This window comes from Staurois parvus, unplaced genomic scaffold (genome assembly GCF_062004578.1).
Source record: "Staurois parvus isolate SC_StPar_1 unplaced genomic scaffold, SC_StPar_1.0 ptg001328l, whole genome shotgun sequence".
In the NCBI taxonomy this organism is placed as follows: Eukaryota; Metazoa; Chordata; class Amphibia; order Anura; family Ranidae; genus Staurois; species Staurois parvus.
This window is the reverse complement of record NW_028319124.1, coordinates 5,451,273-5,474,971: the sequence shown is the minus strand read 5'-3', so window position 1 is coordinate 5,474,971 and position 23,699 is coordinate 5,451,273. Positions and strand designations below refer to the sequence as shown.

Below are 23,699 nucleotides of genomic sequence, written 5' to 3'. Positions count from 1 at the left end.
GTCACACTGTGGGCCCAGCAGCAGCTTGACCAGGCGGTACGGGGGCCCATGGCCGATATGGGGCCTGGCGGCACCTATGGGAGGCCGCTAATCTGCCAGCAACCTATGACAAAATGGAAAACCGCAGGAGTGTAAGGAGACCTCAAAGTGGCACATGGCAGAGTGGAAGCAATGGGAGGCCGTACAGGGACCCAGGTCACACTGTGGGCTCAGCAGCAGCGTGACCAGGAGGTACGGGGGCCCATGGCCGATATGGGGACTGGCGGCACCTATGGAAGGCCGCTAATCTGCCAGCAACCTATGACAAAATGGACAACCGCAGGAGTGTGAGGAGATTTCAAAGTGGCACATGGCAGAGTGGAAGCAATGGGAGGCCGTACAGGGACCCAGGTCACACTGTGGGCACAGCAGCAGCGTGACCAGGAGGTACGGGGGCCCATGGCCGATATGGGGCCTGGCGGCACCTATGGGAGGCCGCTAATCTGCCAGCAACCTATGACAAAATGGAAAACCGCAGGAGTGTAAGGAGACCTCAAAGTGGCACATGGCAGAGTGGAAGCAATGGGAGGCCGTACAGGGACCCAGGTCACACTGTGGGCTCAGCAGCAGCGTGACCAGGAGGTACGGGGGCCCATGGCCGATATGGGGCCTGGCGGCACCTATGGGAGGCCTGTAATCTGCCAGCAACCTATGACAAAATGGACAACCGCAGGAGTGTGAGGAGATTTCAAAGTGGCACATGGCAGAGTGGAAGCAATGGGAGGCCGTACAGGGACCCAGGTCACACTGTGGGCCCAGCAGCAGCGTGACCAGGCGGTACGGGGGCCCATGGCCGATATGGGGCCTGGCGGCACCTATGGGAGGCCGCTAATCTGCCAGCAACCTATGACAAAATGGAAAACCGCAGGAGTGTAAGGAGACCTCAAAGTGGCACATGGCAGAGTGGAAGCAATGGGAGGCCGTACAGGGACCCAGGTCACACTGTGGGCTCAGCAGCAGCGTGACCAGGAGGTACGGGGGCCCATGGCCGATATGGGGACTGGCGGCACCTATGGAAGGCCGCTAATCTGCCAGCAACCTATGACAAAATGGACAACCGCAGGAGTGTGAGGAGATTTCAAAGTGGCACATGGCAGAGTGGAAGCAATGGGAGGCCGTACAGGGACCCAGGTCACACTGTGGGCCCAGCAGCAGCGTGACCAGGAGGTACGGGGGCCCATGGCCGATATGGGGCCTGGCGGCACCTATGGGAGGCCGCTAATCTGCCAGCAACCTATGACAAAATGGAAAACCGCAGGAGTGTAAGGAGACCTCAAAGTGGCACATGGAAGAGTGGAAGCAATGGGAGGCCGTACAGGGACCCAGGTCACACTGTGGGCTCAGCAGCAGCGTGACCAGGAGGTACGGGGGCCCATGGCCGATATGGGGACTGGCGGCACCTATGGAAGGTCGCTAATCTGCCAGCACCCTATGACAAAATGGAACCCTGGGCTGGGGCAGGCAGAACCGCCGTATCTTTATCACGTTTTTCACAGGCCACCGAATGGCGACGCTGCATATGCTGACGCAACGCTGTAGTCCCAACATGGGCCCCCTGGCCACGCTTGACTTTCTGGCCACATAGTCGACATTAGGCTACGTTTACTTCCTCGGGCGGCTTGACGAAAACTTGCCACACCGCCGAGTAGGAAACTTTGCACCCGCTACTCCTCACTGGCTGACTGCTACTTCCTCCGTGCACACCGGCACCACTACTGGCTGTGGTGGTAGGCTGCAGTGGAGCTGCTGCTCTACTCCGTGGCCGTTTGCCTCCACTGACAAAGCTGCGACCCTGCTGCCTCCTGGCAGCAGCAATGGGAGGCCGTACAGGGACCCAGGTCACACTGTGGGCTCAGCAGCAGCGTGACCAGGAGGTACGGGGGCCCATGGCCGATATGGGGCCTGGCGGCATCAATAGAAGGCCTGTAATCTGCCAGCAACCTATGACAAAATGGACAACCGCAGGAGTGTGAGGAGATTTCAAAGTGGCACATGGCAGAGTGGAAGCAATGGGAGGCCGTACAGGGACCCAGGTCACACTGTGGGCTCAGCAGCAGCGTGACCAGGAGGTACAGGGGCCCATGGCCGATATGGGGCCTGGCGGCACCTATGGGAGGCCGCTAATCTGCCAGCAACCTATGACAAAATGGAAAACCGCAGGAGTGTGAGGAGATTTCAAAGTGGCACATGGCAGAGTGGAAGCAATGGGAGGCCGTACAGAGACCCAGGTCACACTGTGGGACCAGCAGCAGCGTGACCAGGAGGTACGGGGGCCCATGGCCGATATGGGGCCTGGCGGCATCAATAGAAGGCCTGTAATCTGCCAGCAACCTATGACAAAATGGACAACCGCAGGAGTGTGAGGAGATTTCAAAGTGGCACATGGCAGAGTGGAAGCAATGGGAGGCCGTACAGAGACCCAGGTCACACTGTGGGACCAGCAGCAGCGTGACCAGGAGGTACGGGGGCCCATGGCCGATATGGGGCCTGGCGGCACCTATGGGAGGCCTGTAATCTGCCAGCAACCTATGACAAAATGGACAACCGCAGGAGTGTGAGGAGATTTCAAAGTGGCACATGGCAGAGTGGAAGCAATGGGAGGCCGTACAGGGACCCAGGTCACACTGTGGGCTCAGCAGCAGCGTGACCAGGCGGTACGGGGGCCCATGGCCGATTTGACCTCATTCATCCCATAGTCCTGCCGACTCACGAATAGCGTGGCCTCCTCAAAGGGCCTGAGCAAGCGCAGGTGTCACGCATGAGATGACAATGGCTGACATCTAAGTTACACAGGGAGTACCTTTATCCGCTTTTAACATCAGGAAATCTGTGATGGCCTTTAGCTGTTCGTAAAGGCGGTCTAACATATGTAGGGTTGAATTACACCTTGTTGCAACGTCACAGCATGAGGAGTCGGTACGGGGGCCCATGGCAGATTACGTGCCTGGCAGCAGCAATGGAAGGCCCGTAATCTGCCAGCACCCTATGTCAAAAAATTCAACACACCAGCAGTGTGAGGAGACCTGAAAGTGGCACATGGCAGAGTGTGGCGATGGAGACAGCAGCAATGGGAGGCCGTACAGGGACCCATGAGAGACTCTGGACCTAGCAGCAGCATGAGGAGGCGGTATATAGGGGCCCATGGCAGATAAGAGGCCTGGCAGCAGCTATAGGAGGCCCGTTATCTTGCAGCACCCTATGTCAAAAAATTCAACACACCAGCAGTGTGAGGAGACCTGAAAGTGGCACATGGCAGAGTGTGGCGATGGAGACAGCAGCAATGGGAGGCCGTACAGGGACCCATGAGAGACTCTGGACCTGGCAGCAGCAGGAGGAGGTGGTATATAGGGGCTGTGAGGGACCGCCGAGCGGCACCACTAGCACTCCACCGGTCAGGCGTGCCCAGAGCGCGGAATCTAAGCCCCAGGGTACTTGTTCACCAGGGCCCCTGATGGTGGGGATGGACTTGTAGTACCCTGAGACCAGGTCGCCTCTACTGAGCACACCTGTCAGTGGTAGGGGTGTCCGCCAGGGGTTCCAACCAGGGAGAGCCAAATGTGAGGAGGTCGGGTGACCCTGATGGGATGGATGGATGGATGGCTGAGCAAGTGCGTAGTCAGACAGGCCGAGTCAGTAATGTAGAGGACGGTAAGGTACAAGGGAGCAGGCAGAGAATCGTCGGGTCACACGCCAGGTCAGCAACAGGAGGTCAGATCTACAGAGGGGCATCCAGGGAGAGAGGTCAGGCAAGCAAGGGTCTGGGCAGGAGAAATCAGCAAGGTCAAGAGCAATCCGGGTCAATAACTTACAGTATACAGGTTCACAGGATCAGGAATGCAGGTAAGACCAGAAGGCAACGAAATGACAGCTCAGGGACCTTTAAATATCCCGCCCTGCGCTGCCATTGGTGCCCAGCGGGCGGCCGCGGCTTCTACTGCGCATGCGCGAACTCGAACGCCGCGGCCGGCCCGGACCTAGTGCCCGTGTACTGGGAGGAGCAGTGCGCCTGCGCCGGGACCATCGAGGGACGGATCGCGGGGATCCCTGACATTGCCCCCCCCCTACGGGCAACCTCCGGATGCCCACCCGATCTCTCCACCACGGGTGATCACAAAGAAACCTCCGGACAAGCCTAGGTGCATGGACATTATGGGCTGGTTCCCACGAATTGTCCTCAGGGCCGTAGCCCTTCCACTTGATGAGAAATTGGGTCTGGCCCCCCCTTCGACGGCACTTCAAGATTGCCTCCACCTCAAATTCCTCTTCCTCTTCAACCGTTACGGCCTCCGGGGGCCTGGATTCCCGTTCCGGGAAGGCATCAGGGACTACCGGTTTCAACAGGGACACGTGGAAGACAGGGTGGATCTTGAGTGTGTCAGGGAGAACAAGTTCATAGGCCACCTCATTGACCATCCGTTTGATGCAAAAAGGGCCTATGAATTTAGGTCCCAACTTCTTCGACGGGCAAAGCATCCTCAAGTTTGACGTAGCCAGCCAAACCTTCTCTCCGGGCTGCAACACCAGGTTCCCTCTTCGCTTCCTATTGAAAGCCTTCTTATAGTCTTCTTGGGCTTGACGGATGGCTTCCTGTAATTTCTTATTGTTGGAGGTGAAGAAGGTCAGTGCATCCTGCGTCGCTGGAATCGGGCATTCCGGGACCAAGTCCGGGAGGAAGACCGGATGAAACCCATAGTTGGCGAAGAACGGGGACTGCCCAGTTGCTGAATGGCAAGCGTTGTTGTACGCGAATTCTGCCAAAGGGAGGAGTGGCGCCCAGTCGTCCTGAGAGAATGATGTGTAGCATCGCAGGTATTGCTCCAGGGTCTGATTGGTCCTCTCGGTCTGGCCATTGGTCTGAGGGTGAAATGCCGAGGAAAGAGACAGCTTGATATCCAGGGCTTTGCACAGCGCCCTCCAAAACCGCGAGGTAAACTGCACCCCTCGGTCCGAGACGATGTCTTCGGGAACCCCATGCAGTCTAACGATCTCTCGAATAAAGACTTGTGCCGTCTCGGCTGCAGATGGAGTCTTCCGTAAAGGGATGAAATGGGCCATCTTGGATAAGCGGTCCACAACCACGAGGATTGCTGTGTGATCCAGCGAAGGAGGGAGCTCGACTATGAAGTCCATGGAGATTCTCTGCCAGGGCCGTTCAGGGATGGGCAATGGACGTAGCAGGCCCCATGCCTTGTTCCTTGAAGGCTTGTTCCGCTGGCAGATGGCACAGGAGCCCACGTAGATCTTACAATCCTTGGCCATGTCCGGCCACCAGAAGGAACGCCGGAGAAGTTCCAGGGTCTTGACCGGTCCAAAATGTCCTGCCAGTGGGTGGTCATGGCAATGTCCCAAGACTAAGGTTCGGGCATCCTCTGGCACCACAATCCGGTCCTCCCTCCATAGGAGTCCCTCCTTGTTCTGGAGGGGGGCCCCATCGGAGGTAGACATTGCTGTGGACGCCCTCAGGATCTCGGAGCGAAGGTTTGTCTGAAGGGCCAAGAAATTCCCTGCCGGAAGAATAGTGTCGGGCACTGGGATCTCCTTGGTGTCCTCATACATGCGCGATAATGCGCCAGGCTTCGTGTTTTTCGAGCCGGGCCTGTATGTGATGTGGAACTGGAACCTCGAGAAAAACAATGCCCATCTTGCTTGTCGTGGGCGTAGACGTTTGGCCGTCCTCAGATATTCCAGGTTCTTGTGGTCCGTGAATATCAGGATGGGATGGGAGGCACCTTCCAGCAGGTACCTCCATTCCTCTAAAGCGGTTTTGATAGCCAGTAGCTCGCGATCCCCAATGTCGTAGTTCCTCTCCGCCGGGGTAAGTTTCCGTGAAAAGAATGCTACTGGGTGAAGTAATTCCTTGGCGCCCTTCCGCTGGGAAAGGATGGAGCCAACCGCGTTTTCAGATGCATCTACTTCTAAGATGTAGGGCAGGGAGGCGTCGGGATGACCCAGAATGGGTGCCGAGGTAAATAACCTTTTTAGTGCCTCAAAGGCTTCCTGTGCCTCGGGCGTCCATCTGAATCGCGTCCCAAGCTTAGTTAATTGAGTGATAGGGGAGACCAGACCCGAGAAGTTCTTGATGAACTTCCGGTAGAAATTTGCGAACCCAATAAAACGTTGGACACTTTTCCTGTCCGTGGGTTCAGGCCAATCTAGGATCGCTGAGACCTTCTGAGGGTCCATTGCGACCCCCGTGGTGGAGATAATCAGACCCAGGAATGTAACGCTAGCCTGTTCAAAGCAGCATTTCTCTGCTTTAGCGTACAACCCGTGCTGCCGCAACCGCCCCAACACCTTTGTTACATGTACCCTGTGCTCCCCCAGGGAGGATGAGAAAATCAAAATGTCGTCTAAGTAGACGATGACAAAGATGTCCAGGAAGTCCCTAAAGATATCGTTTACAAAGTGCTGGAAGGTGGCTGGCGCATTGCATAACCCGAAAGGCATGACCAGGTATTCAAAATGGCCGAATCGGGTGCGGAAGGCCGTCTTCCACTCATCCCCCTCCCTTATGCGAACCAAATTGTAGGCTCCCCTTAAGTCCAACTTGGTAAATACTACCGCAGCCTTTAAGCTCTGGAACAATTCAGGTACCAGAGGTAATGGGTAACGATTTTTAATGGTGACCCTATTCAGCTCCCGATAGTCAATGCATGGCCTCAAAGTCTTGTCCTTCTTTTCTACAAAGAAGATCCCTGCACCTGCTGGGGAAGTGGAGGGACGGATGAATCCCTTACGGAGGCTATCCTCAATATAGTCCTTCAGGGCCCCTAATTCCAGCTCAGAAAGGGGAAAAATTCGTCCGAACGGGATTTCAGAACCGGGCAACAGATCAATTGGACAGTCATATGGGCGGTGGGGGGGTAGAGCATCTGCTCCCCGTTCACTGAACACGTCAAGGAACTTGTGATAGGCTGCAGGAACCACTTGTTTCAGGCTGTCATCCCCCTCAGAGCACAAAAGAACCTGGGGGACCCCCGGGCCCGAAGTTCGACACAGTTCCCGACAATATGGGGAAGGGAACGAGACAACCCCAGTTTCCCAGTCAATTTGGGGGTTATGGGCCCGCAACCAAGGGAGCCCCAGAATGACTGGGAAAAGGGGTGATGCAATAGCATCCAGGCGGAGGAGTTCCCGGTGCTGACCGGCAATGGAAGTCATAATGGAAGGGGTCTCCTGGTTGACTACTCCTGACTTTATCCGGGAACCATCAGCTAAAAAGATATGAAACCCCTTCTCCTTTGGGCGGAGGGGAATACCCTGCTGGTGAGCAAAATTGATATCCACAAAACAGCTGCATGCCCCCGAATCAACTATGGCCGACACCTCCACGGTCCTTTCGGAAAGCTGAAAGGAGAGGGGAACAACTAAGTACTGGGACGGGGTCATATCGCCAACAGATAAAGAAGATGAAGTGAACTTACTCAGTTTCTGCGGGCAGGAACGCACCATGTGACCAGCTTCGCCGCAGTACAGGCACAGATTCTGGGAGCGTCTGCGCTGGCGTTCCTCAGGCGATAGTTTAGGCCGAGCCAGGCCTAGCTGCATGGGTTCGGGGGCATCTTCAGCCGGCAGGTTCTGGATGCTTGGCCTAGTATGTTGACCGGATCCCTGAAATGACCCCCAGGGATTTCCGCGACCCTGACCAGACCTCTCCAATCTGCGCTCCCGTAGCCTACGGTCAATTTTAATAGTGAGTGCAATCAAGTCCTCTAATATCTCGGGCACCTCTACCCGGGCGAGCTCGTCTTTCAGAGCCTCAGGTAGGCCCATACGAAACTGGTGTAAAAGGGCGAACTCGTTCCAACGAGTGTCACCCATCCAGCGCCTAAAGTCAGAGGCGTATTCCTCAGCCGTCCGCCGACCTTGTCGGAGTGTGTATAACGTGGCCTCGGCCGAGGCCGCCCGTTGTGGGTCATCATATAAGATGGCCATAGCGTTAAAGAAGCTGTCGACCGAAATCAGGTGAGGGTCATTGTTTCCCCTTAGTCGGTGGGCCCAGTCTTGGGGTTCACCCTGCAGCAGGGAGACAACAAACCCCACTTTCACTGACTCTGTCAAAAAGGTCCGTGGCTGTAGTTCAAAAAAGAGAAGACAAGAGTCACGAAATGACCGAAAACGTGTGCGATCCCCATGGAAGCGCTCGGGTAAGGGTACTCGGGGTTCCGCCATAGGGAGTGATGTGGGAGGCCCAGGAGCCGGCTCGTGGGCTGCTGCGACTGGAGGTGCAGGAGCCGGGGCCTGTGAAACAGGAACAGATATGGTGCAGGCCTGAAACCGATTCTCGATCTGCAGACATCTTTCCTGTAATGTGTTTACAGCTTGCGTCAGGGTAGACAGGTGCCTGCACACCTCGTCCAACGGGGTGAGTCCTCCTCGAGGCTCAGTCATGGCCTTCTGGTACTGTGAGGGACCGCCGAGCGGCACCACTAGCACTCCAACGGTCAGGCGTGCCCAGAGCGCGGAATCTAAGCCCCAGGGTACTTGTTCACCAGGGCCCCTGATGGTGGGGATGGACTTGTAGTACCCTGAGACCAGGTCGCCTCTACTGAGCACACCTGTCAGTGGTAGGGACTGTGAGGGACCGCCGAGCGGCACCACTAGCACTCCACCGGTCAGGCGTGCCCAGAGCGCGGAATCTAAGCCCCAGGGTACTTGTTCACCAGGGCCCCTGATGGTGGGGATGGACTTGTAGTACCCTGAGACCAGGTCGCCTCTACTGAGCACACCTGTCAGTGGTAGGGGTGTCCGCCAGGGGTTCCAACCAGGGAGAGCCAAATGTGAGGAGGTCGGGTGACCCTGATGGGATGGATGGATGGATGGCTGAGCAAGTGCGTAGTCAGACAGGCCGAGTCGGTAATGTAGAGGACGGTAAGGTACAAGGGAGCAGGCAGAGAATCGTCGGGTCACACGCCAGGTCAGCAACAGGAGGTCAGATCTACAGAGGGGCATCCAGGGAGAGAGGTCAGGCAAGCAAGGGTCTGGGCAGGAGAAATCAGCAAGGTCAAGAGCAATCCGGGTCAATAACTTACAGTATACAGGTTCACAGGATCAGGAATGCAGGTAAGACCAGAAGGCAACGAAATGACAGCTCAGGGACCTTTAAATATCCCGCCCTGCGCTGCCATTGGTGCCCAGCGGGCGGCCGCGGCTTCTACTGCGCATGCGCGAACTCGAACGCCGCGGCCGGCCCGGACCTAGTGCCCGTGTACTGGGAGGAGCAGTGCGCCTGCGCCGGGACCATCGAGGGACGGATCGCGGGGATCCCTGACAGGGGCCTATGGCAGATTAGGGGCCTGGCAGCAGCTATAGGAGGCCCGTAATCTGCCAGCACCCTATGTCAAAAAATTCAACACACCAGCAGTGTGAGGAGACCTGAAAGTGGCACATGGCAGAGTGTGGCGATGGAGACAGCAGCAATGGGAGGCCGTACAGGGACCCATGAGAGACTCTGGACCTAGCAGCAGCATGAGGAGGCGGTATATAGGGGCCCATGGCAGATAAGGGGCCTGGCAGCAGCTATAGGAGGCCCGTTATCTTGCAGCACCCTATGTCAAAAAATTCAACACAACAGCAGTGTGAGGAGACCTGAAAGTGGCACATGGCAGAGTGTGGCGATGGAGACAGCAGCAATGGGAGGCCGTACAGGGACCCATGAGAGACTCTGGACCTAGCAGGAGCATGAGGAGGCGGTATATAGGGGCCCATGGCAGATAAGAGGCCTGGCAGCAGCTATAGGAGGCCCGTTATCTTGCAGCACCCTATGTCAAAAAATTCAACACACCAGCAGTGTGAGGAGACCGGAAAGTGGCACATGGCATGAGAGACTGTGGACCTGGCAGCAGCATGAGGAGGCGGTACAGGGGCCCATGGCAGATTAGGGGCCTGGCAGCAGCTATGGGAGGCCCGTAATCTGCCAGCACCCTATGTCAAAAAATTGAACACAACAGCAGTGTGTGAGGAGACCTGAAAGTGGCACATGGCAGAGTGTGGCGATGGAGACAGCAGCAATGGGAGGCCGTACAGGGACCCATGAGAGACTCTGGACCTAGCAGCAGCATGAGGAGGCGGTATATAGGGGCCCATGGCAGATAAGGGGCCTGGCAGCAGCTATAGGAGGCCCGTTATCTTGCAGCACCCTATGTCAAAAAATTCAACACAACAGCAGTGTGAGGAGACCTGAAAGTGGCACATGGCAGAGTGTGGCGATGGAGACAGCAGCAATGGGAGGCCGTACAGGGACCCATGAGAGACTCTGGACCTAGCAGGAGCATGAGGAGGCGGTATATAGGGGCCCATGGCAGATAAGAGGCCTGGCAGCAGCTATAGGAGGCCCGTTATCTTGCAGCACCCTATGTCAAAAAATTCAACACACCAGCAGTGTGAGGAGACCGGAAAGTGGCACATGGCATGAGAGACTGTGGACCTGGCAGCAGCATGAGGAGGCGGTACAGGGGCCCATGGCAGATTAGGGGCCTGGCAGCAGCTATGGGAGGCCCGTAATCTGCCAGCACCCTATGTCAAAAAATTGAACACACCAGCAGTGTGTGAGGAGACCTGAAAGTGGCACATGGCAGAGTGTGGCGATGGAGACAGCAGCAATGGGAGGCCGTACAGGGACCCATGAGAGACTGTGGACCTGGCAGCAGCATGAGGAGGCGGTATAGGGGCCTATGGCAGATTAGGGGCCTGGCAGCAGCTATGGGAGGCCCGTAATCTGCCAGCACCCTATGTCAAAAAATTCAACACACCAGCAGTGTGAGGAGACCGGAAAGTGGCACATGGCATGAGAGACTGTGGACCTGGCAGCAGCATGAGGAGGCGGTACAGGGGCCCATGGCAGATTAGGGGCCTGGCAGCAGCTATGGGAGGCCCGTAATCTGCCAGCACCCTATGTCAAAAAATTGAACACACCAGCAGTGTGAGGAGACCTGAAAGTGGCACATGGCATGAGAGACTCTGGACCTGGCAGCAGCAGGAGGAGGCGGTATAGGGGCCCATGGCTGATTAGGGGCCTGGCAGCAGCTATGTGAGGCCCGTAATCTGCCAGCACCCTATGTCAAAAAATTGAACACACCAGCAGTGTGTGAGGAGACCTGAAAGTGGCACATGGCAGAGTGTGGCGATGGAGACAGCAGCAATGGGAGGCCGTACAGGGACCCATGAGAGACTGTGGACCTGGCAGCAGCATGAGGAGGCGGTATAGGGGCCTATGGCAGATTAGGGGCCTGGCAGCAGCTATGGGAGGCCCGTAATCTGCCAGCACCCTATGTCAAAAAATTCAACACACCAGCAGTGTGAGGATACCGGAAAGTGGCACATGGCATGAGAGACTGTGGACCTGGCAGCAGCATGAGGAGGCGGTATAGGGGCCATGGCAGATTAGGGGCCTGGCAGCAGCTATGGGAGGCCCGTAATCTGCCAGCACCCTATGTCAAAAAATTGAACACACCAGCAGTGTGAGGAGACCTGAAAGTGGCACATGGCATGAGAGACTCTGGACCTGGCAGCAGCAGGAGGAGGCGGTATAGGGGCCCATGGCTGATTAGGGGCCTGGCAGCAGCTATGGGAGGCCCGTAATCTGCCAGCACCCTATGACAAAAAATGTAACACACCAGCAGTGTGAGGAGACCTGAAAGTGGCACATGGCAGAGTGTGGCGATGGAGACAGCAGCAATGGGAGGCCGTACAGGGACCCATGAGAGACTCTGGACCTGGCAGCAGCATGAGGAGGCGGTATATAAGGGCCTATGGCAGATTAGGGGCCTGGCAGCAGCTATAGGAGGCCCGTAATCTGCCAGCACCCTATGTCAAAAAATTCAACACACCAGCAGTGTGTGAGGAGACCTGAAAGTGGCACATGGCAGAGTGTGGCGATGGAGACAGCAGCAATGGGAGGCCGTACAGGGACCCATGAGAGACTCTGGACCTAGCAGCAGCATGAGGAGGCGGTATATAGGGGCCTATGGCAGATTAGGGGCCTGGCAGCAGCTATAGGAGGCCCGTAATCTGCCAGCACCCTATGTCAAAAAATTCAACACACCAGCAGTGTGTGAGGAGACCTGAAAGTGGCACATGTTTGAGGCATGATTCATGGCGGATTTAGTCAGTTGTGTCAGGAACTGGTGGTTTGAAATCCAGACTAATCCACGCCTGATTCATTTTCACAAACGTGAGTCTCTCCACACTTTGGGTGGACAGTCGTGTCCTCCGCGGAGTTACAATACCTCCTGCCGCACTAAACACGCGCTCCGATGCCACGCTACTGGCCGGGCATGACAGCCTTTCAAGGGCAAATTCAGCTAGTTGGGGCCAAAGGTCAAGTTTCGTTGCCCAGTAGTCAAGGGGATTGTCTACCTCGGTTGGCAGGGTGCTGTCCAAGTAGGCCCAAGCCTGTTGTTTGAGCTCCTGCTCCAGGTCCACCTGATGCTGCTGCTGCTGCTGCGGCTGGTTAGTAGTTTCCTCACTGCGCTGGTGAAGAAAGCTACTCATCATCGACTGCAGACTGAGGCAGCCGCTGCTGGTGGAGCTGCCACTGCTCCTACCACCCCACCCCTCCCCTGCTGCCATGCCAGCGGAACGCGAGCGCACAGGGCCCACAGTGTCTGAGGATGGACGTTGGCGCACAAAGGCAGAGACCAACTGACTACATAGGTGGTTTTTATAGTACTTAATTTTGGCCTCCCTCTCAGCAGGTGTGAAAAAGGCCACCATTTTGGACCGGTAGCGAGGGTCCAACAAGGTGGACAGCCAAAAGTCATCCCTCTGTCTGATGGTTATTATTCGGCTGTCGCTACGCAAGCAACCGAGCATGCTATGGGCCATTTGTGCCAAGGAATGCGAGGGACTCCCTGCCTCCATCTCCACAGCATACTGCCACGGTGCGTCTGGGTCCTCTGTCTCCTCCTCCTCCTCCTCTACCAGATGCTCCTGCTCCTCCACACCTGTCCGCTGAGTGGAAAAACCACCCATTTCACTCAATAATTCCTGAGCACAAATGTCCTCCTCTACCTCCTCCTCTTCTTCCTGTCCTGCCCCCACAGGGGTCATGTGGCGTTGAGATCTGTGCGCCACGTCTACCGCACCCTGACCAGCCATTGTTAACAGCATTTGTTCCAGGACGTGCAACAGAGGAATGACGTCGTTCATCCCATAGTCCTGCCGACTCACGAATAGCGTGGCCTCCTCAAAGGGCCTGAGCAAGCGGCAGGTGTCACGCATGAGCTGCCAATGGCTGACATCTAAGTTACACAGGGAGTACCTTTATCCGCTTGTAACATCAGGAAATCGGTGATGGCCTTTCGCTGCTCGTAAAGGCGGTCTAACATGTGTAGGGTTGAATTCCACCTTGTTGCAACGTCGCAGATCAGGCGATGCTGTGGAATTCCGTTCTGCCGCTGCAGCTCAATGAGGGTGTTCTTTGCGGTGTAGGAATGGCTGAAATGCATGCACAGTTTACGTGACATTTTAAGGATGTCTTGCAGTGGGATGGTGGATTTTAGGAACCGCTTGACAACCAGATTGAACACGTGAGCCATGCATGGCGCATGGCACAACCTTCCTTGACGCAGAGCAGACACCATGTTCTTTCCGTTGTCGGTCAACATGGTTCCGATTTTCAGTTTGCGTGGAGACAGCCATCTGTCGATTTCTCTGTTCATTACACTCAGAAGTTCCTCCCCCTGTGTGACTACGTTCGCCAAGGCATACCAGGTGCAGCACAGCGTGACACCGTTGCGCCCTGCACATGTGATATGCCGGTCGGGTAATGGGACTTGGCACGGGGGTGGCGGCTGAGGACACGGCGGAAAAAGAGGTGGTAGAGGCGGACATGCTTGCTGGACCAAGGACGTGCAAACGTGGAGGCAAAAGCGTCGTGACCTGTCCAAGTTGCTGGTGCGGCTGTGCCGGCACCACGTTCACCCAGTGGGCCGTAAATGACATGTACTGTCCCTGACCGTAGTTACAGCTCCACACGTCGGCGCTGCCGTGCACTTTGGCAGAGACCGACATGCTCAAAGACTGGCCCACCATCTCTTCTACATGTGAATGCAGGGCTGGCACTGCCTTTTGGGCAAAGAAATGACGGCTTGGCACTCTCCACCGCGGCGCGGCACAAGCCATCATTTCTCGGAAAGGTGCTGAGTCCACCAGTTGGAAAGGGAGGGACTGCAGCACCAGCAACTTGGACAGGAGGACGTTCAGCTTTTGCACCGTCGGGTGCGTGCTCGCAAACTGTTGTCTCTTGGATACGGATTCCAAGAAAGACTGTTGACGGAATCCGAGAAGAGGAGTAGCAGGAGAAGGAGCATCTGAACGAGCGGAAGATGCCAACGAGCGACAACTCCCCTCAGCAGAGGTGTTGGAGCCTTGACTGGCTGATAGAGGGTGATTGACGACGTCGGGTGACGGAGCAAGTAACGGAGCGGGTGATGGAGCGGGGGCTGGGGCAGGCAGAACCGCCGTATCTTTATCACGGTTTTCCCAGGCCACCGAATGGTGACGCTGCATATGCTGACGCAACGCTGTAGTCCCAACATGGGCCCCCTGGCCACGCTTGCATTTCTGGCCACATAGTCGACATACGGCTACGTTTACTTCCTCGGGCGGCTTGACGAAAAATTGCCACACCACCGAGTAGGAAACTTTGCCCCCGCTACTCCTCACTGGCTGACTGCTACTTCCTCCGTGCGCACCGGCACCACTACTGGCCGTGGTGGTAGGCTGCAGTGGAGCTGGTGCTCTACTCCGTGGACGTTTGGCTCCACTGACACTGATGCGACCCTGCTGCCTCCTGGGCAACCCACCGACTGTTTCGCTCGCTGCCAAGCTGGCACCCTCTTCTCCTGATGATGCGGAAGAAATTGCCTGATGACGACGAGGCAGCCAAGTGCGATCAACCTCCTCATCATCAAGTACGGTCTCCGCCTCACTACTAGCCCCCTCGGCTGCGTCTGGGTCAGGAGACAGACCTGTCTCTAGACCGGCTACAGAGCCACTCTCCTCGCCAGTACTTCTTCGCCTGGCTGCTGAAAAGGCCGATGTCTCCCCCCGTTCCTGACCGCCCTCTGTTAGCTCTTCCTCACTGTACAGTGGGGCTGAGCCCACAGCATGCGATACTTCGCTTGGTGAGGGAACAGCAAAGGACAGGGGCAGGTAGAGGACACGTGATTTCAGTGGGCTTGCTCCCGGGCCATGCCAACTAACGGTTGTGTCTGACGTACCCACCGACCGTTGGCTGTAGGTGTCAGAGGTGACCTGGGAAGAGGAAGACGACCGAGCCAACCAATCAATGACGGCAGGGTTGTCGGTGGAGACACGACCGCTGGATGACACCGGGAGCACTGGCCTCTGGCTGCGAATACTGCTGCCTCGACCCCTTCCTCTGCTGCCACGTCTGCTCGCTCCTAAAACATTGCCTCCTCTGCCACTCCTCTGCATGTTGTCTGACATACTCTTTAATTCAACGATTAGGTGTCCCTGAGTAACAATTCTGTGTCCCTGAGTAACAATTCTGTGTCTGTGCGAGTAACAATTCTGTGGCCCTAAGTAACAGTTCTGTGGCCCTCAGTAACAGTTCTGTGTCTGTGCGAGTAACAATTCTGTGTCTGTGCGAGTAACAATTCTGTGGCCCTAAGTAACAGTTCTGTAGCCTTCAGTAACAATTCTGTGTCTGTGCGAGTAACAATTCTGTGTCTGTGCGAGTAACAATTCTGTGTCTGTGCGATTAACAATTCTGTGTCTGTGCGAGTAACAATTCTTTGTCTGTGCGAGTAACAATTCTCTGGCACTCAGTAACAATTCTGTCTGTCCCTGAGTAACAATTCTCTGGCACTCAGTAACAATTCTGTCTGTCCCTGAGTAACAATTCTCTGGCACTCAGTAACAATTCTGTCTGTCCCTGAGTAACAATTCTCTGGCACTCAGTAACAATTCTGTCTGTCCCTGAGTAACAATTCTCTGGCACTCAGTAACAATTCTGTCTGTCCCTGAGTAACAATTCTCTGGCACTCAGTAACAATTCTGTCTGTCCCTGAGTAACAATTCTCTGGCACTCAGTAACAATTCTGTCTGTCCCTGAGTAACAATTCTGTGTCTGTGCGAGTAACAATTCTGTGGCCCTAACTAGCGTTTCTTTGTCCCTAAATAACAGTTCTGTGGCCCTGAGTAACAATTCTGTGTCTGTGCGAGTAACAGTTCTGTGGCCTTCAGTAACAATTCTGTGTCTGTGCGAGTAACAATTCTGTGTCTGTGCGAGTAACAATTCTGTGTCTGTGCGAGTAACAATTCTGTGTCTGTGCGAGTAACAATTCTTTGTCTGTGCGAGTAACAATTCTCTGGCACTCAGTAACAATTCTGTCTGTCCCTGAGTAACAATTCTCTGGCACTCAGTAACAATTCTGTCTGTCCCTGAGTAACAATTCTCTGGCACTCAGTAACAATTCTGTCTGTCCCTGAGTAACAATTCTCTGGCACTCAGTAACAATTCTGTCTGTCCCTGAGTAACAATTCTGTCTGTCCCTGAGTATGAATTCTGTGGCCCTAACTAGCGTTTCTTTGTCCCTAAATAACAGTTCTGTGGCCCTGAGTAACAATTCTGTGTCTGTGCGAGTAACAATTCTGTGTCTGTGCGAGTAACAATTCTTTGTCTGTGCGAGTAACAATTCTCTGGCACTCAGTAACAATTCTGTCTGTCCCTGAGTAACAATTCTCTGGCACTCAGTAACAATTCTGTCTGTCCCTGAGTAACAATTCTCTGGCACTCAGTAACAATTCTGTCTGTCCCTGAGTAACAATTTTGTCTGTCCCTGAGTATGAATTCTGTTGCCCTAACTAGCGTTTCTTTGTCCCTAAGTAACAGTTCTGTGGCCCTGAGTAACAATTCTGTGTCTGTGCGAGTAACAATTCTGTGTCTGTGCGAGTAACAATTCTGTGTCTGTGCGAGTAACAATTCTTTGTCTGTGCGAGTAACAATTCTCTGGCACTCAGTAACAATTCTGTCTGTCCCTGAGTAACAATTCTCTGGCACTCAGTAACAATTCTGTCTGTCCCTGAGTAACAATTCTCTGGCACTCAGTAACAATTCTGTCTGTCCCTGAGTAACAATTCTGTCTGTCCCTGAGTATGAATTCTGTGGCCCTAACTAGCGTTTCTTTGTCCCTAAGTAACAGTTCTGTGGCCCTGAGTAACAATTCTGTGTCTGTGCGAGTAACAATTCTGTGTCTGTGCGAGTAACAATTCTGTGTCTGTGCGAGTAACAATTCTGTGTCTGTGCGAGTAACAATTTTGTGTCTGTGCGAGTAACAATTCTCTGGCACTCAGTAACAATTCTGTCTGTCCCTGAGTAACAATTCTCTGGCACTCAGTAACAATTCTGTCTGTCCCTGAGTAACAATTCTCTGGCACTCAGTAACAATTCTGTCTGTCCCTGAGTAACAATTCTCTGGCACTCAGTAACAATTCTGTCTGTCCCTGAGTAACAATTCTCTGGCACTCAGTAACAATTCTGTCTGTCCCTGAGTAACAATTCTGTCTGTCCCTGAGTATGAATTCTATGGCCCTAACTAGCGTTTCTTTGTCCCTAAGTAACAGTTCTGTGGCCCTGAGTAACAATTCTGTGTCTGTGCGAGTAACAATTCTGTGGCCCTAAGTAACAGTTCTGTGGCCCTCAGTAACAGTTCTGTGTCTGTGCGAGTAACAATTCTGTGTCTGTGCGAGTAACAATTCTGTGGCCCTAAGTAACAGTTCTGTGGCCTTCAGTAACAATTCTGTGTCTGTGCGAGTAACAATTCTGTGTCTGTGCGAGTAACAATTCTGTGTCTGTGCGAGTAACAATTCTGTGTCTGTGCGAGTAACAATTCTTTGTCTGTGTGAGTAACAATTCTGTGTCTGTGCGAGTAACAATTCTGTGTCTGTGCGAGTAACAATTCTCTGGCACTCAGTAACAATTCTGTCTGTCCCTGAGTAACAATTCTCTGGCACTCAGTAACAATTCTGTCTGTCCCTGAGTAACAATTCTCTGGCACTCAGTAACAATTCTGTCTGTCCCTGAGTAACAATTCTGTCTGTCCCTGAGTATGAATTCTGTGGCCCTAACTAGCGTTTCTTTGTCCCTAAGTAACAGTTCTGTGGCCCTGAGTAACAATTCTGTGTCTGTGCGAGTAACAATTCTGTGTCTGTGCGAGTAACAATTTTGTGTCTGTGCGAGTAACAATTCTCTGGCACTCAGTAACAATTCTGTCTGTCCCTGAGTAACAATTCTCTGGCACTCAGTAACAATTCTGTCTGTCCCTGAGTAACAATTCTCTGGCACTCAGTAACAATTCTGTCTGTCCCTGAGTAACAATTCTCTGGCACTCAGTAACAATTCTGTCTGTCCCTGAGTAACAATTCTCTGGCACTCAGTAACAATTCTGTCTGTCCCTGAGTAAAAATTCTGTGGCCCTAATAACGTTTCTGTGGCCCTAAGTAACAATTCTCTGGCACTGAGTAACAATTCTGTCTGTCCCTGAGTATGAATTCTGTGGCCCTAACTAGCGTTTCTTTGTCCCTAAATAACGATTCTGTGGCCCTCATTAACAAGTCTGTGTCCCTGAGTAATGGTTCTCTGTCCCTAAGTAACTTTTCTCTGTCCCCAATTCTCGTTTCTGTGGCCCTAACTCTGTCCCTGTCCCTAGTACAGAGCGGTCTGCCTCTGTTCAATGACTGCAGGCAAATGAAGAATTCCAAAATGGCCGCTATTTATAGCTCGACCATTACACAGTGCTGGCTGGCTGGCTGCTGATTGGCTGATGCGATCACATGTCGTTGAGGAATGCATTATGGGTCAGCGCGCCTTGTCTACGCGCCTTCCCAGACATCCCCGCTCCGTCGCCGCACATGTCAGCCGCCATTTTCTGAAAAATTTCGATTCGCGCGTCCGAACTAGGCTATTTTTCGGATTCGGCACGAATCGAAATTTTTCAGATATTCGACTCGAATTCCACTTCGGATACTTCGATTCGCTCATCTCTAGCCATAATGTATATTAAAGGTAAGGTATAGTGTTTTTACATATATTTTCTTTCCTTTTTTGAATTATGAAACTATATCATAGAGAACCTTCTCCTCCATGGAGATTTATAAAGTCCATTCATTCAGGTACACATTCAAAGTCCTTGTTGGACATTGAGCAAGCTGTTGGATCCTCCCATCTTGTCAATCATTGTAATATAATGTTATCCCAACTGTATGGTTTAACAGCCAAACAAGCCGTACAGGGTTGCGTGACTGAGTAATTTTCACTCAAATTGTGATAATGCTGAAAGATGAAAAGTGGCCTGGACTGGAAGGGGGTGAAAGTGTCTGGACTTGAAGTGGCTAATGCAGTAACATTTTTTCTTTTGAAGGTTCTCATTTACCCAGGTCATGATATTTCTAGGAGTAGTTGGTCACGTTCAACTGTAATGTTGAAGATGTTTCACAGACGGTATCCAAACAACTTCCACAGTTCTAATGAGTGCCATAAACACAACCAACACAAGCCTATAAACAAGGGTATGTTCCTCACACTCATTCGAACTGAAGAAGTGGTTTTAATAACCTATAAAACATCTTCAACATTACAGAATGGGTCCATTTGAGACCAACTACTACTGGCTTTATCTCTTTTACTCCAATTACAAGTGTTCTTGTTAATTTTGCACACTTTTATTTATTACACTTCAATGTTTTTTAATAGCTATTCATTTTGTAGTCTAATATTGGTTCTAACATGTACTCACCGGATTGGAACTACTCTGCAGCCAGCAGACTCTAAATATTTCACATAAGAGTCTGCAATGTAGGTTTTCCCATACTGAAAGAATACTTCATCAGTCACCTCCTGGGTTATAATCCCTAATGAAGACATGGGGAGAAGGATTTATGTTGTTTAAATAAATACAATTAAACCACCATGGATCATAAAATTTGACTTTTTTCCCATAAAATACCATTTCACCTTTTTTTTTTTCCACCTGTTTTTGCATCTCAGTGCTCCAGCATGTTTCATACATTTCCCATGTACATGCCCTCACTCCAGTGTGCATCATTGCCCAGGAGCTGCTTCCTGAGAGTGAAAACAGTGCACCATGCCTCTGTGATGTGTTTTGGCATGGGAGTGTGCAATTTTTTCCAGGGGTATACATGACAGGATTGACAACACAAGAGCACAATTGTTAGACAGTTTTCAGTGGCAGACAAAGGTATTCATGGCAAGATTGCCAGGTAATATTTTAATTAAATGTATAGATATAAAAAAAATCAATAAAAATAATGTTGATCAGTACAATTGCCTTTAATTATTCATGGCATAGATTCAACAAGGTGCTGGAAACATTCCTCAGAGATTTTGGTCCATATTGACATGAGTTACTGTTGCGTTTCTATAATCTCAAACCGGTCTTCCCATTCTCCTCTGACCTCTGACATCAACAAGGCATTCTTGTCCACACAACTGCCGCTCACTGGATATTTTCTCTTTTTTGGATCATTCTCTTTAAACTGTAGAGATGGTTGTGCGTGAAAATCCCAGTAGATCAGTAGTTTTTTAAATACTCAGACCAGCCTGTCTGACACCAAACCACCATGCCACATTCAAAGTCACTTTCTTCCCCATTCTGATGCTTGATTTCAACTTCAGCAAGTTGACTTTACCATGTCTAGATGCCTAAATGCATTGAGTTGCTGGCATGTGATTGGCTGATTAGCAATTAGTGTTTTCAAGCAATTGAACAGATGTACCTAATAAAGTGGCCGGTGAGTGTATATGTAATTTTAGTGATTGGATTTAGACAGACTTTAAACCAGTATTTTACCCAAAAACAAAAATGTTATATATTGCAGCTTACCAATCCTTAAAGTATAACTAAGGGCTAAACTTTTTTTTCTTTAATTTTGAATAGAGTACAGAAGGATTAGAACCCCTGTCGGTTTTTACTGCTCTCTGTGTCCCCATTGGGGAGATTCACGCTCTCTATTTGTCCAAGAAAAAATAGAAATATTCCCCTGGGACTTTATATGGCAAAAACCACAATGAGTATACAAAGATATAAAACAGTAATGTTTATTACAAAAAATTAGCGCAATAAAATGAATCAAAAGATTTGATATAGTGAATTGCAATACAATGGTTTATAGTTCACATACAGGGCATACACCGTGTGCATAAAACCTGACAGTCGACTGGTAAATGGGTTAGCATAGCATCTGCGGATTGGGGAGCATAAAGGATTGGACTCCGATCCATTATACTCAATCCGCAGATCCAATCCATCCTGTGGGGATCGTCGGCTTGCTTTACAACTTACTTTTTTGTGGAGCGGGTCCAGTGTCACCCCATGTGGTAGGTGTCGCCCGGTGCGGACCCCCCGCACCTGCCTAGGTATGCCCCTACATCACATTTCTTTGTTTTGGTGGAAAAAAGGAGATCATGGCATGTGGATAGACAGGCCCTTTTTATAGGCTCTTTTCAGACAGAAGTTGGTATAACCACGCTCCAATAAGCGTTGTCTCAACAGATCAGCTTCCTTTTTAAATAATATATCATTAGAACAATTACATCTGGCATGGAGGGATTGACTATAAGCAATAGAGGCCACCAATGCTTTAGGATGGAAACTAGTTGCATGCAATATGGTGTTCCCTGATGTTGGTAAGAGGTACAGTTCACTCATCAATTGGCCGTCAGCTGATCTATGGCATGCGAACATCCAAAAAGAAACATTGTGTTTCAATATGAAGTCAAGAGATGTAATGATTAATTTTTTGAGAGGATGTGAAATCTGGCTTTTTCTTGGTCTTTACACATTGGGATGTTGGCAAAAACAGTCTAAATGGTGGGACATTTTACCATATTGTTCATGTTTGCATCTCTATTTGTCCTGTTTACCATTATCATTGTGAAAGTGAAAGAATATCCCAGATTTTGGGTTGTCCCCAGAAAAGTAATAGAGGGGAAATCTTCCAATGGGGACACTAGTTCTGGTGACCTGGTGGTCCCCAAGTGATTCCTATAGTTTGCAGGGATTTCCTATGACTTCCTGTTTGACTATGGCAGAGGAAGTGAAGGTAAATCTCTACAATGGAACACAGATGGTTAAACAAAATCTCCCTTAATCTATCCAAAATTTAAAAAAAAAGTTTTGCCTATAATTCTACTTTAAATGTGGTGGCTGCATTTGTTTCTTTTTTTTCCATTTATTTTTACCGTTTGATCTGACCAGTAACACACTTCCTGTCTTAGGATATCTCCACTCTGGCTGGTGCTCATGGACACCCATGATGGCATACATCAATTGAAAATACAAACTTTGGTGGTTTTCATTCATTTTCCCAAAGCCTCAGAATGCAGTCTAAGGGTGCCCTCTTGTGGATGCTTTTACTTATTGGTTTTAGTAAAGTATCAGTACTAGTACCTTACTTTCTTCACCGTCTGTTGTCCACATCTTGCCCCCTTCTGGTGGATCTGAGTGGTGTATTTTTGGAGGGGGGTCCTCTCTGTGGGGATCTGATGAGGCATCCGCAATCCCATTAGAGACAGACGTGTGTGTGCCCAGATAGCATGCCTTGCTGATGAAGCTTACCACAAAACATGTTGAAGCCACTAAATTTCTAGTAACATGTGGATCTCTATGGGTTGCAAGATCAGTTAACCCTGTATAGGTTCAACCTATACAGGGTTAACTGATCTTGCAACCCATAGTGATCCGCAGGATCAGCTTCAGCGGTTTGCAGCCTGTAAGGGGTTAACTGTGGCAGCTCTGTGCTAAAGTCGGAAAACAGCAATTGGCTTCTGCGGCCTGAAACCGGCACATGCGCAGTTGCTTAAGGTGATACATATCTTCATGAGATACTCATTTTACCGCTACTCCGACACCGCTCCTTCCTCTCTGGAGGGGCGACGCCACATTCTACTGCACTGGGTGATTCCAACCGTAGGAACGCCTCTGGTGAATATAATAATGCTAGGGCCACTGCCCAGCATCTGGGTCTAATCTTGGACACAGCCCAATCCAGAATCTTCCTTTCTCCAGAAATTATTTCCTGCCTAAGGTCCCACATGTGGTCCAGCAGATCCAAATGGCACCTCTCAGTTTATTTTTGCATGAGGGTTCTGGGCCTAATGGTAGCCTCCTTTTGAAGCTGTACCTTTTGCCCAGTTTCACTCCAGGATTTTTAAATTCAACATTCTCACCTCCTGGAACAAACAGATCCACTCTCTGGACCATCCAATGTGTCTATCCTGCCAGACAATTCTCTCCCTGGCATGTTGGATGTTAAACCCCGCATTGGAATCAAGAAAGCCATTCCTTTCCATGCCCTGGAAGGTGGTGATAATAGAGCCAACCTTACTGGATGAGGGGAGCTTACAACACCCTTAACAGGACCTGGTCTTCAGTGAAGCCAAGACTCCCCTTCAACATTCTGGAATTGATTTTGACTAAGCACTGTGTTAGTGTGAAACGATGGGAAAAACCATCCCTCCCCAGCAATTGCTTGAGTGGTGCTTTTGCTCTACTTAGACTAATAAAGTTTCACTGAAGAGTTACAGGTGTGCAGTTATCCGGAACGTATTACTTGCAGTGACACAGTGGAGAACTGGGCTTGCACCCTGTCAGCACCAGTGAAGGACTCTGGAT

The 23,699-nt window shown here is 51.6% G+C and overlaps 1 protein-coding gene across 1 annotated transcript in view; it reads right to left on the bottom strand.

The window, feature by feature from the left end:
* Nucleotides 1-23,699, bottom strand: part of LOC149436964 (gamma-glutamyl hydrolase-like) — a 65,964-nt gene that overhangs the window by 18,323 nt on the left and 23,942 nt on the right. Inside the window, exon 3 of the mRNA XM_089661304.1 lies at nt 19,803-19,917. Coding sequence (XP_089517430.1) covers nt 19,803-19,917 — 115 coding nt within the window. The remainder of the gene's footprint in view (nt 1-19,802; nt 19,918-23,699) is intronic.